The sequence below is a fragment of the Spermophilus citellus genome, assembly GCF_964194105.1.
Source record: "Spermophilus citellus genome assembly, chromosome: 7".
Classification (NCBI taxonomy): domain Eukaryota; kingdom Metazoa; phylum Chordata; class Mammalia; order Rodentia; family Sciuridae; genus Spermophilus; species Spermophilus citellus.
This window is the reverse complement of record NC_138188.1, coordinates 112,415,988-112,432,530: the sequence shown is the minus strand read 5'-3', so window position 1 is coordinate 112,432,530 and position 16,543 is coordinate 112,415,988. Positions and strand designations below refer to the sequence as shown.

At 44.0% G+C, this 16,543-nt stretch overlaps 1 protein-coding gene across 2 annotated transcripts in view; it reads right to left on the bottom strand.

Moving 5' to 3' along the window:
- XXYLT1 (xyloside xylosyltransferase 1) overlaps window positions 1-6,036 on the bottom strand; it is a 174,149-nt gene extending 168,113 nt beyond the window's left edge. For both annotated transcript variants that reach the window (XM_081302840.1, XM_081302839.1), the window contains exon 1: window positions 5,459-6,036. In XM_081302840.1, the coding sequence (XP_081158966.1) occupies window positions 5,459-5,968 (510 nt within the window). In that variant the 5' untranslated portion in view covers window positions 5,969-6,036. The remainder of the gene's footprint in view (window positions 1-5,458) is intronic.
- Window positions 6,037-16,543: the final 10,507 nt, after the last annotated feature.

The following is a 16,543-nucleotide window of genomic DNA, read 5'->3' as shown; positions in this document are numbered from 1 at the left end:
CAAGTGGAGATTATAATGGTGCTAAGGAGAGAGACAGCACCTCTGTTTCCATTGTTTCAGACTTCCACTAGGAGAGGGCCCTACCAGACCAACACCCTGGCCTCCTGCACCCACCTACACCCCACTCCCCACCATACCCAGACTACTCATTAAGGCAACAGGAGAAGCTCATTTGATGGGTGAGTTTGGGTGGCATTTCTGCCCCGGGCCCTAACTCTCTTCTTCTCCTACCTGTCCCTTCAGTGAGGCTGGTGGCTGTCCACAGCTACCTGCCCCTCCAGAAGTCTGTCTGTTTCTTGGTTCCAGGTTAGGGGCTGCTTGCTCACTGTGTCTGTCACTTTCAACTCAGAAATAGAGATGGCATTTATGGGTTTCCTAAAACCTGGTAGATAAAGAAGGTTGGGAAGTTCTCTGCCTTCATGGAGTGTATATTCCAGTAGGGAGGAGGCTGGACAGAAGTACATAGGACATGTGGAGTACTCAAACATGTGGAGACCACTCCCACCTGAGGCCTCTACCTTGCAGTTCTCTGAAGAAATCCCCCCTCCCGCATAGCTTCCACCTTCCTTCCTTTAGGCCCTGCTGGCATGTCACCTGGTCAGTGGGCCTTCCCTGAACAGCTCCCCACCTTTAACACCCACACACTCCCTATCCCTTATCCCATGGAACTTACCACCACTTGACTCCATCACCCACACCCCCCCTCCCAGGACCCCAGAACATAAGCTTCATAAGAGCAGGGATTGTTCTGTTCCTGCTGTTCATAGGTACCCAGCAGAGTGCCTGGCACAGGGTAAGCACTCAATGACACCTGCTGAATGAATGAACAGAAGAATGATGGCTACAAAAGACATGCGCAGGGTGATGGGAAAGATGGAGGCTGGCATGAGAACTGCCTTAGAAAAGGGGTTCAGAAGATGAACAGTCAACATCTGAGAGGATAAATCAGATCAGTGACAGTGCAGGAGAATTACCCATAAAGATAAATATTGCCATACTCCCGGGAAGGTATCAACAATGGCTGGGTGGGCCTCACAGGGCCCCTACAAGGGATTGGCCACATTGGGGAAGAGGGATGAGATGACCATAGAGTCCTGTCAGTGCCAGACAGGAGGCCTGCTCACTGTGATTATTCTCCAAGTCAGCAGAGTAGCACAATGCCATAAGACTGGACCCAAAACCAAAGCCACAGCAGTACTGAGCCAAACTGGATTAAATTTTTACAGCAACAGATATAATAGCTAGAGCTCTGGTAGACATCTTGGATCAAAAAGACAAGGGATACTCCCTAGAGATGATGAAAAGTGAGCTAGAATGATCCCCTGTGCCAGTCAGGTATGCCTCCCACTAGACTTTGTTAGATGAGAAATAAGCTCAAATAGGAACAATTTTATGCTAGTGTAAGCCAGCGTTATGTGGGGTTTTCATGGTATGCTGTCAAACCTAAGAAAAGGAAGATTCATGAAGGAATAAGTCTTGATCTAAGGCTCTACCATGTGAGATTCCACTTGACAGTGTGAGACAGCAGATGGCTCAGAAGCAGAGTGAGCAAAACTCCAAAAGCAGGGACAGACTTTCCTACAGGTCAGGGATGAAAGGCTGGATGAGTTCTAGGATGCTGGAATGATCCGAGTGGAAGGGAGCCAGGATAAAAGTAGTATCTTAGCAAGGTGAAGTAACAGCCCTCCCCAAAAAAGCCTGGATAAAAGCAAGCAGTCAGTCCAATGGTATGGAATGCTTGCTATATGCCAGGATCTGTGCTCCCCTGGCCTGGCTGCAGAGGTCAGAGGCCTGAGCCAGCTCTGAAGGGTCAACAGGAGATACCACGCATTCCCATGCCAGCCTGCACAGCTCCATCCAAACAGAGATTCTCAGATCCCACCAGAAAATTCTGACTTTCAGGCTAAGGCAGGGCCCAGGTCTCTACTTTTAATAGGTGCCTCCATGTGATTCTGATACAATTAAAAATGGACTATAGGGTAAAGCAGATCCTTTTCTGGTGCCTGGAACATAGTAGGTTCAGGTGTTTGCTAACAAATACTTCTAACCTGTTATAAGGATAACAAACCAATTTTTAAAACGCTTTCAATAACAGTCAAAACAAGTTTTGGGGGGTATGTGAATGATTTTTAGCTAATATTTAATTAACCAGAATGTAATTAATAATAATGTTATTAATAATGTTTTCTGATCTATCTCTGCAACTATATCAGCTAAAAATGTTTTTGTGTCATTTGAAAATGGCCTAAGAAGAGACCTCTGGGTATAGGTACAAATCTTATGCCAGCTCACCACAGCCCTTCTCTGCATCTTGCAGACATGGTAGAGACCCTGAGACTACCCTCAGGGAGAAGGAGACCCCCAGCACACTTTAAGTCAATTCTCTCTCAGAGTAAATTGCTCTCTGGACCTCATTTTACAAAACACAAGTGTTAAAGTGCTTCTAAAGTATGGCACAAAGAGAAAACATTGGCCTAGGCCACTGGTCCAGCCTCATCTACGTCAGTAACTTACCAGGTGGCCTTGGCAAGTTTCTTCACCTTTTGTGCTAGATGCTCTTAAAGATCCCGTCCAGCTCTGACACAGCTTGGTAAGGATTTATACTTTCCTTCTTCCTAATCAATACTGAAAAAAATAATTCTCTTCATAAATATGTAAAACATAGTGTTAAGTGTTGGGGACATAGCATTTAAGAGATGTCAAAGTCAATATCCATAAAGAGGTATATAGTCTAGCAAGGTACACAGATAATTAATTTAATAATTATACAAATATCACTGCAATAAACATTAGCAAAGTGTCAGGAGCCGTCCATGGGTTGTATGTGGGTCACTGTGCATAGTAGCCTAATGAGGGGATAGGTCTGGCATTGGGAACCTCCCGTGGCACCCCCACAGAGATTGATCATCTAATGCAGGTGAAGTTTCCCAGAAGTTCTGTCAAAGATCCCTGAGATGGATGTGACCTGCCAAGATGTCCATCAACCTGCTGACTGCAAGACATCAAGAAGCAAGACCCCGCCCTTGAAACCTTATCCCTGCCTTTGATGTATCCCCTTAAATAAACCACGGGAGCCATATTTTCTTTGTCTAGTTCCAGAACCCATATAGATTAGATCTATCAGGGGCTTTGCCTTTTGTAAATATATTTCTGAGTATTTGTGTTTTGTGATTCACTAATTTGAGACTTTTAAGTTTTAGAGTGCTTGGATTCTCCTGGGCAGAAAGAAGAACCCCACAATCAGATGCTGGCAGTCGACCCCTGATATCAAAGAAAAGTGTTAGAACTATAAGAGTGTGTAATGGGGGCTCGGGAAATGTTTACCAAGGAAAGAACACTAGAGTTGTGATCTGAGAGCCCAATACCAGTGAATGATGGGGAGGGGAATATTCCAGGCAAAATGAAAGGCTTATGTGGAGTGAGTGATTCATGAGGTAGAAAGAAGCATTCCAAAGCTATTTCTAGTCCCAATATTTCTGCCAGACATCATACACAGAGACAGATGATTAGCGGAAAAGAAGAAGACACACAATTCAGCTGGGGTACCTTGGATAACTCCAAGAAGGGTGTGTATCTGAAGATGGTCAAGATTTGGAATGGAGGGGCTGGGGTTGTGACTCAGTGGTAGAGCGCTTGCCTAGCATGTGTGAAGCACTGGGTTTGAGTCTCAGCACCACATACAAATAAGTAAAATAAAGATCCATCGACAACTAAAAAAAAAAAAAAAGATTTGGAATGGAGAAAGCACCCCAAAAATGGGAAGACACATGCAGAGGTACAAGGGCTAAAAAGTGCTGTGCGTGCAACAAGAGCCATGGCTGAACTTGGAATGAGGCAGGTAAAAAACTGACTCAGCAGGTGGAAATGACAATGATGGCCTTCAGGGTGGTGTTTATAGACTTGGTCAGATCCCAGATCTGCCCATTCTGGCCCTAGTACAGAATTTTCCTCTGCTCTAGTACAAGGCTTCTCAAATGTTAGTGTCCTAAGAATCATCATGGGACAGGTTGACCTACCACAAGAATACAATTAGGTAATTTGGGATAGGCTCCAAGCCAAAACCCCGCATTAGACAGTAAGAACCAAAGATACCTCCAGTCACAAGCTCCAGGACCTGGGTTCTTGACCTTCTCCAGCATGAAATCCTAGCCCAGGTGCCCTCCCCTGGCCATGGTGAGTATCCTGATGGGCTAATTTGTCCTGTGCAGGGGACAGAACCTCAATGCAGGAATGAAGAGATATGGAGATTTGGGCTTGGCATGTCCATAGGGTCTAAAGACATTCCTAGGGAAAGTGAAGGCTGAGTAAAGAGTAGCCAAGAGCCCAAGAAAGAAGGGATATTCTGAGCAAAGGACACAGCTTGTGTAAAGGCACATTCAATACTGTTAAGATATAAAGTGCACGTAGAAGGAAAGCCAGAGAGGCTGGTCAAGTTCAAAGACAGCTGGGACTTGAAACTTTAGGCAACAAAAAGCCACCGCACACCCCTGAACCCTACAGGAACCTGGTAGCAGCTCCCCCTTTAGTCACCAAGCTGGAGAGGAAAAGTAGTGGGACACTACTCTTGCCTCATTCCCCTTCCCCCACCAACATCAGTCTCCACTCTAAGATCACCTACTTACTACTCCTATCCAAATATCAGACTTTGGAGCCCCTCTGTACAACTATTGGGTCAAAATAAGACAAGCAAGTTGATGAAGGCAACAGAGACTAAAGGCAACAACAATCCCAGAAGGGCAGACCCAGGTGGTGAAGTAAGTGGATGGAGAGGTGGGAGCTGCCACAGAGCAGGTTGGCTCAGCCTGGGGCATATCCATACCAGATATGCTCCCCAGATCATATCCGTACCTCTTGGAGCTTTCTCTTCCTCAAAAAGAGGAACCCACAATTTCTCTAAATGGGTTCATGATCCTTGAGAGCAGAGAAGAAAGGGGCACAGGGAGGACAAGAGAAGATTCACACTGGCTTTCACTAGATATGACTGAAATACCTTAAGCACTACAGAGAAGCGCCAGTTCAAATTGGGACGCTTCCAGAGGCCTCACCAAGAACCTGTTGAGTCGACTGCTCAGATGACTACTGCTGCCTTCAAAAGACCAGTTCCACCCTCAGATGGAACCTATAAAAGAGGTGCCGGCTCTGAAAGCACTATTGAACTGGCAATGCGTGCAAATCGGGGTTTGCTGATTCTCCAGGGGATAGCAATGAAAGCAGGGAGAGGGAAGCCAGTCCATCAGTTAAAACTGCCACTCCTCCACTTCTGCACCAGTTGAACTCTTTGGGCTCTAGGACACACCCCCAGACAAGCCCTCCAGCAGGATGTGACAGAGAAAGAGTATGGGCGTCTCAAGTGGGCAGTGCCAGCAAGCCCCCAGCTCCGCCCGGTGCCCTGGAGAGCCACCTGGAGTGCTCACTAACCGCAAATGGGCGTGGGCTACCCACCAGGAACCCCACTCACCTTGCACTTGAAGCCGGCGGCGGGTGGCAGCAGCTCCCGCAGCAGGGCTTTGGCCACCTCGCGGCTGGCCTCCTCGCTCACGAAGTGCAGGTTAAGCACTTCGTGCGCCTCGAACTTGGCAAGACGCAGCAGCGAGCGCAGCGCGACGCGGGCCTTGGCCTGAAGCGCGGCATTGTGCTCCGCCTTGGTGAACATCATCAGCAGGTGGTAGTCCACCGGCCCGACGCCGCCGCCCTCCAGGCTCTTGGCCTTTGGGCCCGGGCCCGGGCCCGGCGCCACGGAGCCCCGCGCCACCTCGGGCGCGGGCGACGAGGGCGCGGAGGGGACACCAGCGCGGGATTCCTTCAGCCTCTTGGTGGCGCTGGAGAAGGTCTCGCGGCCCGAGCCTAGGTAATAGAAGGCAAAGACCGCAAGCGCGGCAGCCAGCAGCAACACGCAGTAGTGAGACCTGACAGCGCCCAGGCGCACCATGGCCCGAGCGCACGGGGGCCAGCCTCGGAGGAGGCCCATGAGCCACAAGCCAGGGATTCTACAGCCTCCTAACCTCGGCGTCAGGAGGCGGCCATGGCGGGGGCGGGGCCGCGCTACCCAGAGCCAGTGACGGGCGTTGAAGCGCGGGAGGCGGGTCAGGGCGTGCCCAACCGCCGCCGGGTCCTAAGTTCCGAGGGATCAAAGCGCGAGGGCTGGCTAGGTCCACCACGCGAAGTGGGAGGGGTGGACTGAGGACCCAGGCGTGGAGGAGGCCGGCTAGCTGCACAGTCTGTGAGAACCAGCTCCTCGAACTGGTGACTTGGCAAGACAGCAGCGAGCGCAGCGCGACACGGGCCTTGTCCTGAAGAGCGGCATTGTGCTTCGCTAGATAGCGAAGGTGAGCCTTGAGGGAATTGCGCCCAACACAAGACCATCGGTTTGCATAAAGATACACTGGACGCAAGAAGAGGGAAATATTTTCTCTCTACACATTTTCCCCGTAATATTTTGGAGGTTTTATATCCACTCCCACATCCCTTCACATCTTGGATACTAGCTGTGACTAGGGAATTTAACAAGCTCCTTTCCCTTTCATGCCGAAGGAGTAAAGACACCCGAGGTAGAAATCTCACCCCACTTGGCACCTCTGGGACACACCAGAGGTAATCTACGTGAGTGGCCAGCAGGGGGACCTTGCTGCCTAACACATTGTGGTCGTTCAGAGACCCTGAGATTGTGGTATCAACTCGCTTTGTATTATTAAATAGACTTTTACACTTTATAAAGAGCCTAATATGTCCCAGGCAGCTTTGCAAATTCTTAACTGAGGCATACTGATGAAACTGCTCAAGGCACACAGTTGGACACTGCCAACCAGATATAAACTCATTACTTTAATATTCTAAGAAATGATGAAATACCAAGAGTTCTGAAGTAAACACGGACAGGTATTTGGAAGAGGTGAAGACAAAGCGCATGGGCAGATGCGTGCATAAATTGATCTCTGCCACTTTATTACCACGTGCCATTACTCCTGCAAGTGTGAGTGGAATCCACCTTTCTCAGAACTACAGTTTTAACTCTTGTCCTTTCCAATTGGTGCAAGACTTCTGGAAAACATCAGACCTCTGAAACAGGTCTGGCAACAAATTCAATACATAATACACAGCAGAATTACCACAGCTGAGTAGTCATTTGATCCTCCCAACTCCCTGAGACAGAGGGATTTACTAGCAAGGAAACTGAGATTTAGAGAAGTACCCAATCTAGTTGAAAAGTAATGCAGGCAAGATCTCATCACAAGTCCTACTGTTTCCAAAGCCCAAGCTTAACTTAAGCCAATTTCCTTGAAAAACAGTAATCCAAGCTCTGGGGTGTCTATATTTTACCAGCAGTGAAGAGAACAAGCTCTGGAGTGGACAATGGAACTCCACTACACCAAGCTGTCAGACTTTAGGTAAGTTAGTGAGTCACTCTGAACCACATTTAAACCCAAATATACAGTGGGGCTAATATCTACACCTTATAGAGTTATGAAAGACAAAGAAAAATCAGAACAGTCCCCAACACTTAGTATAGAATAAATCATACTAGAGACATAAAACTCATTTTTTAAAAAGCCTCTATCCATTATCTACAATAGCTTGGCTACAATAGCTCTTCTGGGATATTTATAAATACTAACCCCCAAATCTCTTAATAATTGAGTCTCTAAATTATGGAAGAACTTATTCTGGAATTGTGCCTTTTAGTCCACCACCTACACTATCAATAAGTTTTGGGTATAGGTAGGGAACCAAAGGCACAATTCCATAATTTTATCTATCACTTATGCTAGAATTTATACAACGAGCTTTATTTTTCAGATATTTATAACATCACCAATCCTGGAATTTATACAAAATAAATAACAAGACCACTTAAATTTTACCTGGGAAGTCAAGAGAATACTCAAAAGAGCCTATTTTTATTTTCCGTGGTGTAGCTCATGAAAGCTTCATTCCCTTTCAGTTCTTTGCCCATAAAGAAAAATCAATGTTGTGACTTCCTAAATTGTGCCTTCCTACATTGCTAACTGGAAACGACAACCTCAGGTTCAAGGTAGCCACTCGGTAGGGTATTCAAAAGATTCATATACCTGCTACCTTACCAATCATAGTAGCCTGTGAGGATACAGCATTGAAAAGACAAAAATCTCTGCCCTTTTACAGCATATCTTTTAGAGAAAATAGGACAAATAAGAAAAAAAATGTCAATATGTGCCACTTTCTTAACTTACACACAGGATATATCTGGGTATATCATAACAGGGTCAGTAGACAAAACCCTCCATGTATGTATAATATGTCAAAATACACTCTACTGCCATGCATATCTACGAAGAACAAATAAAGATGCAAAAAAAAACAAAGAAAAAACCTGGTAAACCCCAAACCCAGGTCTAACTTTGACTTGGGTCAAGCTGATTTCTAACCAGATTAGGCAAGTGGCTTTTCCTGTTGTGTAATCTCCACATCCTTAGATCTGAGAAGATTATCCAACCTCTCCTTCCACTTCAGACTTGGTTTACAGGTCACTGTCTACAGGAATGGTCTTGAAATCTCCCCATCCAGTGTCTGAGCTAGGTACCATCCTGAAGGACTCCACAAGGGCTACCTACCTACTATATATTCAATATATATCCTAGTCCAAGTTTTTCTGCTCTAATAAGGAAATATTCCAAGAAAACAGGAGGTATCATCTACTTTTTTATAATCACAATATCTCCAACAACTCAGAACTCTACTTGTTTAATAAGCCTCAAAATATACCCACCGTGATTCACACCTGTAATCCCAGTGACTGGCAAGTTTAAGGCCAGCCTCAGCAACTTAACAAGACCCAGTCTCAAAATAAAAAATAAAAAGGACTGGAGATGTGGCTCAGTGGTAAAGCACCTCTGGCTCAACCCCCAGTACAAAAAAAAAAAAAAAAGTTATGTGTATATATCCTTCCATTAATAAATAAATAAATATATATATATATGTGTATATATATAAATCAACAAATATAATCAAATCATATAAATATATGTATCCACCCCTAAGATATATATGCATAATGTGTGCATACACACACACACACACACACACACATACATCCACCCATCAAACCAGCATTTTCACTTCAAGGAAGTCATCCTAAGAAAATAATTAAAAATGTACTAAAATATTTAGCCACAAGAGTATAGCAAAATTAGAATAAAATGGTCATCAATGAAATGGCTAAAACACTGTTATTTAAAATGTTAAATTCAACAAACTACATGTGGAAATTTAAAAAAAAATGAGCTAGGCACAGTGGTGCATGCCTGTAATCCCAGCAGCTCACAAGGCTGAGGCAGGAGGATCGAAAGGTCAAAGCCAGCCTCAGCAAAAAAGCAAGGCACTACAGTGAGACCCTGTCTCTAAATAAAATACAAAATGGGGCTAAGGATGTGGCTCAGTGGCCTAGTGCCCCTGAGTTCAATCCCTGGTACCCCCCCCCAAAAAAAAAAATTGAGAGAAGCCCTACAGATTTAAAGACTCAAGACATATTAGCCAACTGTGAAGTATAGAACTTATATGTGTTCTATCATCTGCCCTGTTGAAATCAAAAGTTACTAGCCACATTGGGACATTTTTTTTTTTTAAAGAGAGATGGAGAGGGAGAGGAGAGAGAGGGGGCGGGGAGAGAGAATTTTTTAATTTTTTTTTAGTTTTCGGTGGACACAACATCTTTGTATGTGGTGCTGAGGATCCAACTCCGGTCACACGCATGCCAGGCAAGCACACTACCACTTGAGCCACATCCCCAGCCCAATACTCAGCTCTTAAAACATGATACTATGACTGAGGAACTTAACACTGTCTAATTTTAAATAATTAAAATAGCCACATGTGGCTAGTGGGTTCCATTTTGGACAGCACAGGTAGATGATAGAATTAAGGATGCTCATCTTCATTACTTGATATTTAAATACTTTTCTACAAATAAAATTGTTTTCTCAAAAAATACGCTGTTTTGCTTTTGTTTAAAACATTCACTATGAGGGATCCAACATGGCCGCCGGCAAGGAAGCAGCGATTCCAATGTCTCCACATTAACGGGATCAGAAAGACCCATTGGAACAGCGGCAGTCTACCTACTGAGGAACTTCTAGCAAAATTCCGTTAAGAGGGGACCTGCCGGGAATTGGTAGGTTTATTAGAAGTGTCAGTTTGTCCCAGACAAGTGGAACTTGGGCGGCCACGCGGGCACGGAGGTCCAGACCCGCAGCCACCAGCCGCTTCTGCAAGCGGCCGGCGGCCCTCCCGAACCCGCAGACGGCACCCGCCATCTCGCCATCCTGGATCTTAGCCACGCGGCCGTAGCTGCCTGGCTCTATAGGCAGCCCCCGGCGGCCCGGCGCAGTGAGAAGTGTCCCCGCCTGGCCCAGCAGACAGCCCGAGCCCTCCCGGCTCTACTAACAGCCCCGCCCACCCGGCAAACGGCTCCCCCCCTGAGACAGCGTGAAGGGAATCTAACCAACCCTTTACGAAATAGCGAACTGGGAACTAAAACCAGAGATTGTGTCAGACCAGAGACAAGCCAGTTCCACCCCTCCCTTCGGACACTCCGGCAAGGAGCCAGGGGCCGGCCATAGCAGAGAGAGGAAGTCACCAAAGTTCGGCCAAAGAGATTCCTTCCCAGCGGAATCTATTTTAGCAGGTGTGTGACTCCCACCCACACCAGATACAAACAACCAGGAAACTTCAAAATCTCTCCATGGGCGTGACCGTAAGGGCCAAAGGACTCTCGATCCCCAACTCCCCCTACTGCCAGTGATGAGGGCGTGACTGTAGGGGCAGAGGGAAGCAGAGAGGACTCCCCACCCCCAAATCCCCCAACCTCGAACTGAGAGGGTGTGACGGTAGGGGCGGAGGGAAACAGAGGACACTCCAGACCCCCAACTCCTCCTACCGCCAGCAGTGTGGTTGTGACTGTAGGGGCTGAGGGAAGTAGAGGGGATCCTCGACCCCCAACTCCTATTACCACCAGCAGCGACACCAATGGTCTTAGCTGCCAGATTCCGAAGGTGTGCCCACCAAAGGGGTCCGGAAAAATTAAACAATTGACTCCCAGACCACAGCTCCACAGCACTGGGGCTTAGATGAATGACAGAGAGAGTGCTCAGTAGTTAGGGAAATAGAGCACTCGGTGGGGCTGAAAGTGTAACCAAATCCTTGGGGAACTGCCTCAGGTGAGCAGGACCTGGCTGGCTGGCAGGAGGAAGGGGAGGAGGGGCCGTAGAAGTGAAACAGCTCTGGACCAACAGGATTGAGAGACTCCCAGGAACCACCTTACAGGGATTGCTGTTGACACACTGAGGGCAAAACTCAGCCGGGAGGGCACAGCTTTGCCTACGGGAAGAGAAGAAAATGGATCTCTAAGACCTAATTTTATTTCCTATTTCATTTTAATTTTTTCTCTCCCTTTTCCCTCTCTCTCCCCCCTTCCAAGTTTTACTGCTCTTTCCATTCTCCTCTATGCTATCTATCTCCCTCTCCCTCTTTCTTTTGAAGAGCACCTACCTTCCCCTTCCCCCCAACTTTCATCCCAAGCATTACGTCCTCCATTTCGCGTAACTGTCTAAATGCAAATAGGTGTGCGCCCTCCCCCCGCACCTGCAAGGTAGCTGGACCTGCAACCGACCAGCAGGTCAGGCCCAGCAACCTGGGAGTGGCAGAGCCGCCCCACGCGCCTGCAAGGTAGGCGCACCTGCTACCAACCAGCAGAACAGCCCAGCGGCCTGCCGATGTGGTAGGCACAGTGCCCCAATTGGAGGAGGAGCAGAGCCCCTGCCCGCGCCTGTGCGGGAGACTTTGCAACTATACAAGAGTAATACAAATATATAGGGGGAAAATTCAACAACACAACAGTCTCAGTAAGCAGAAAGAAACGCGAACAGTATGAAGAGACAAGGAAACAAAGGACCACAAGCAATGCAGGTCAACTCAACGTTAGAAGAGGTAATATCTGCAGCAGATGGAATGTCAGATAAAGAATTCAGGAGATACATGCTTCAGATGATCTGGAGTCTCAAGGAAGACATTAGACAGCAAAATCAGACAATGAAAGATCTCTTCAACAATGAAATACATAAACAAATCCAGGAAGCAAAAGATCAACTATACAGGGAGATAGAGGTTATAAAAAACAAAAAAACAGAAATCCTAGAAAGGCAGGAAGCAATAAACCTACTTAAAAACTCAATTGAGAATACTACCAGCAGAGTAGATCACTTAGAAGATAGAACATCAGACAATGAAGACAAAGTATTTCAACTTGAAAAGAACATAGACAGCTCAGCAAGACTGTTAAGAAACCATGAGCAGAACATTTCCAAGAAATATGGGATAACATTAAAAGACCAAACTTAAGAGTCATTGGGATACAGGAAGGCACAGAGCTCCAAACCAAAGGAATGAGCAATCTATTCAATGAAATAATTCGAGAAAACTTCCCAGACTTGAAGAACGAGACAGAATCCGAAATCCTAGAAGCCTACAGGACGCCAAATGTGCATAATCATAAGAGATCCACACCTAGACACATTATAATGAAGATGCCCAACATACAGAATAAGGAGAGAATTTTAAAAGCTACAAGAGAAAGGAAGCAGATTACATTTAAGGGTAAACCAATCAGGATAACAGCTGATCTCTCAACACAGACTTTGAAAGCTAAAAGATCCTGGAATAACATATTTCAAACACTGAAAGAAAATGGGTTCCAACCAAGAATTGTGTATCCAGCAAAATTAAGCTTCAAGATGGAAGATGAAATTAAAACCTTCCACAATAAACAAAAGTTAAAAGAATTTGCAGCTAGAAAACCCTCTCTCCAAAAAATCCTCAGCAAAACATTACAGGAAGAGGAAATGGAAAATAACAATGAAAACCAACAGTGGGAGGTAGGACAGTAAAGGGTGGAAAATAATCAAAGAGGAAAACAAACCATATACAGTAACATAAATAAACAAATATGGCTGGAAGGATAACCCATATCTCAATAATAACCCTAAATGTTAATGGCTTAAACTCACCAATTAAGATACACAGGCTAGTTGAATGGATCACAAAACATGACCCAACAATATGCTGCCTACAGGAGACGCATTTGATAGGAAAAGACATACATAGACTGAAGGTGAAAGGTTGGGAAAAATCATATCACTCATATGGACTTCGGAAACAAGCAGGAGTGTCCATATTCATATCAAATAAAATAGATTTCAAGCCAAAGTTAATCAAAAGGGATAAAGAGGGACACTACATACTGCTCAAGGGAACCATACACCAACAAGACATAACAATCATAAATATATATGCCCCAAACAATGGTGCAGCTATGTTCATCAAACAAACTCTTCTCAAGTTCAAGAGTCTAATAGACCACCATACAATAATCATGGGAGACTTCAACACACCTCTCTCACCACTGGACAGATCTTCCAAACAAAAGTTGAATAAGGAAACTATAGAACTCAATAACACAATTAACAACCTAGACTTAATTGACATATATAGAATATACCACCCAACATCAAGCAGTTACACTTTTTTCTCAGCAGCACATGGATCCTTCTCAAAAATAGATCATATATTATGTCACAGGGCAACTCTTAGACAATATAAAGGAGTAGAGATAATACCATGCATCTTATCTGACCATAATGGAATGAAACTGAAAATCAACGATAAAAGAAGGAAGGAAAAATCATGCATCACTTGGAGAATGAACAATAGGTTACTGAATGATCAATGGGTTATAGAAAACATTAAGGAGGAAATTAAAAAATTCTTAGAGATAAATGAAAACACAGACACAACATATCGGAATCTATGGGACACATTGAAAGCAGTTCTAAGAGGAAAATTCATTGCATGGAGTTCATTCCTTAAAAAAAGAAAAAACCAACAAATAAATGATCTCATACTTCATCTCAAAATCCTAGAAAAAGAAGAGCAAAATAACAGCAAAAGAAGTAGAAGGCAAGAAATAATTAAAATCAGAGCTGAAATTAATGAAATCGAAACAAAAGAAACAATTGAAAAAATTGATAAAACTAAAAGTTGGTTCTTTGAAAAAATAAATAAGATCGACAGACCCTTAGCCATGCTAATGAAGAGAAGAAGAGAGAGAACTCAAATTACTAGCATACAGGATGAAAAAGGCAATATCACAACAGACACTTCAGAAATACAGAAGATAATCAGAAATTACTTTGAATCCTTATACTCCAATAAAATAGAAGATAGTGAAGGCATCGATAAATTTCTTAAGTCACATGATCTGCCCAGATTGAGACAGGAGGATATACACAACCTAAACAGACCAATATCAATTGAGGAAATAGAAGAAACCATCAAAAGATTACCAACTAAGAAAAGCCCAGGACCGGATGGGTATACAGCAGAGTTTTACAAAACCTTTAAAGAGGAACTAATACCAATACTTTTCAAGCTATTTCAGGAAATAGAAAAAGAGGGAGAACTTCCAATTTCATTCTACAAGGCCAACATCACCCTGATTCCGAAACCAGACAAAGACACTTCAAAGAAAGAAAACTACAAACCTATATCTCTAATGAACCTAGACGCAAAAATCCTCAATAAAATTCTGGCGAATCGGATACAAAATCATATCAAAAAAATTGTACACCATGATCAAGTAGGATTCATCCCTGGGATGCAAGGCTAGTTCAATATACGGAAATCAATAAATGTTATCCACCACATCAATAGACTTAAAAATAAGAACCATATGATCATCTCGATAGATGCGGAAAAACCATTCGACAAAGTACAGCATCCCTTTTTGTTCAAAACTCTCAAAAAAATAGGGATAACAGGAACATACCTCAACATTGTAAAAGCAATCTACGCTAAGCCCCAGGCTAGCATCATTCCGAATGGAGAAAAATTGAAGGCATTCCCTCTAAATTCTGGAACAAGACAGGGATGCCCTCTCTCACCACTTCTGTTCAACATAGTTCTCGAAACACTGGCCAGAGCAATTAGACAGACGAAAGAAATTAAAGGCATAAAAATAGGAAAAGAAGAACTTAAATTATCACTATTTTCAGATGACATGATTCTATACCTAGCAGACCCAAAACGGTCTACAAAGAAACTATTAGAGCTAATAAATGAATTCAGCAAAGTGGCAGGATATAAAATCAACATGCATAAATCAAAGGCATTCCTGTATATCAGCGACAAACCCTCTGAAATGGATATGAGGACAACCACTCCATTCACAATATCCTCAAAAATAATAAAATACTTGGGAATCAACCTAACAAAAGAGGTAAAAGACTTATACAATGAAAACTACAGAACCCTAAAGAGAGAAATTGAAGAAGATCTTAGAAGATGGAAAAATATACCCTGTTCATGGATAGGCAGAACTAACATCATCAAAATGGCGATATTACCAAAAGTTCTCTATAGGTTTAATGCAATGCCAATCAAAATCCCAATGGCATTTCTTGTAGAAATAGAGAAAGCAATCATGAAATTCATATGGAAAAATAAAAGACCCAGAATAGCAAAAACAATGCTAAGCAGGAAGTGTGAATCAAGTGGTATAGTGATACCAGACTTCAAACTATACTACAGAGCAATAGTAACAAAAACAGCATGGTATTGGTACCAAAACAGGTGGGTGGACAAATGGTACAGAATAGAGGACACAGAAACCAACTCACAAAACTACAACTTTCTTATATTTGATAAAGGGGCTAAAAGCATGCAATGGAGGAAGGATAGCATCTTCAACAAATGGTGCTGGGAAAACTGGAAATCCATATGCAACAAAATGAAACTGAATCCCTTTCTCTCGCCATGCACAAAAGTTAACTCAAAATGGATCAAGGAGCTTGATATCAAACCAGAGACAAGGCATCTGATAGAAGAAAAAGTTGGCTACGACCTACATACTGTGGGGTCGGGCTCCAAATTCCTCAATAGGACACCCATAGCACAAGAATTCATATCTAGAATCAACAAATGGGACTTGCTCAAACTAAAAAGTTTTTTCTCAGCAAAAGAAACAATAAGAGAGGTAAATAGGGAGCCTACATCATGGGAACAAATCTTTACTCCTCACACTTCAGATAGAGCCCTAATATCCAGAGTATATAAAGAACTCAAAAAATTAGACAATAAGATAACAAATAACCCAATCAACAAATGGGCCAAGGACCTAAACAGACACTTCTCAGAGGACAATCAATCAATCAACAAGTACATGAAAAAATGCTCACCATCGCTAGCAGTCAGAGAAATCAAAACCACCCTAAGATATCATCTTACTCCAGTAAGATTGGCAGCCATTATGAAGTCAAACAACAACAAGTGCTGGCGAGGATGTGGGGAAAAGGGTACACTTGCACATTGTTGGTGGGACTGCAAATTGGTGCAACCAATTTGGAAAGCAGTATGGAGATTTCTTGGAAAGCTAGGAATGGAACCACCATTTGATCCAGCTATTCCCCTTCTGGGTCTATGCCCTAAAGATCTAAAAACGGCATGCTACAGGGACACTGCT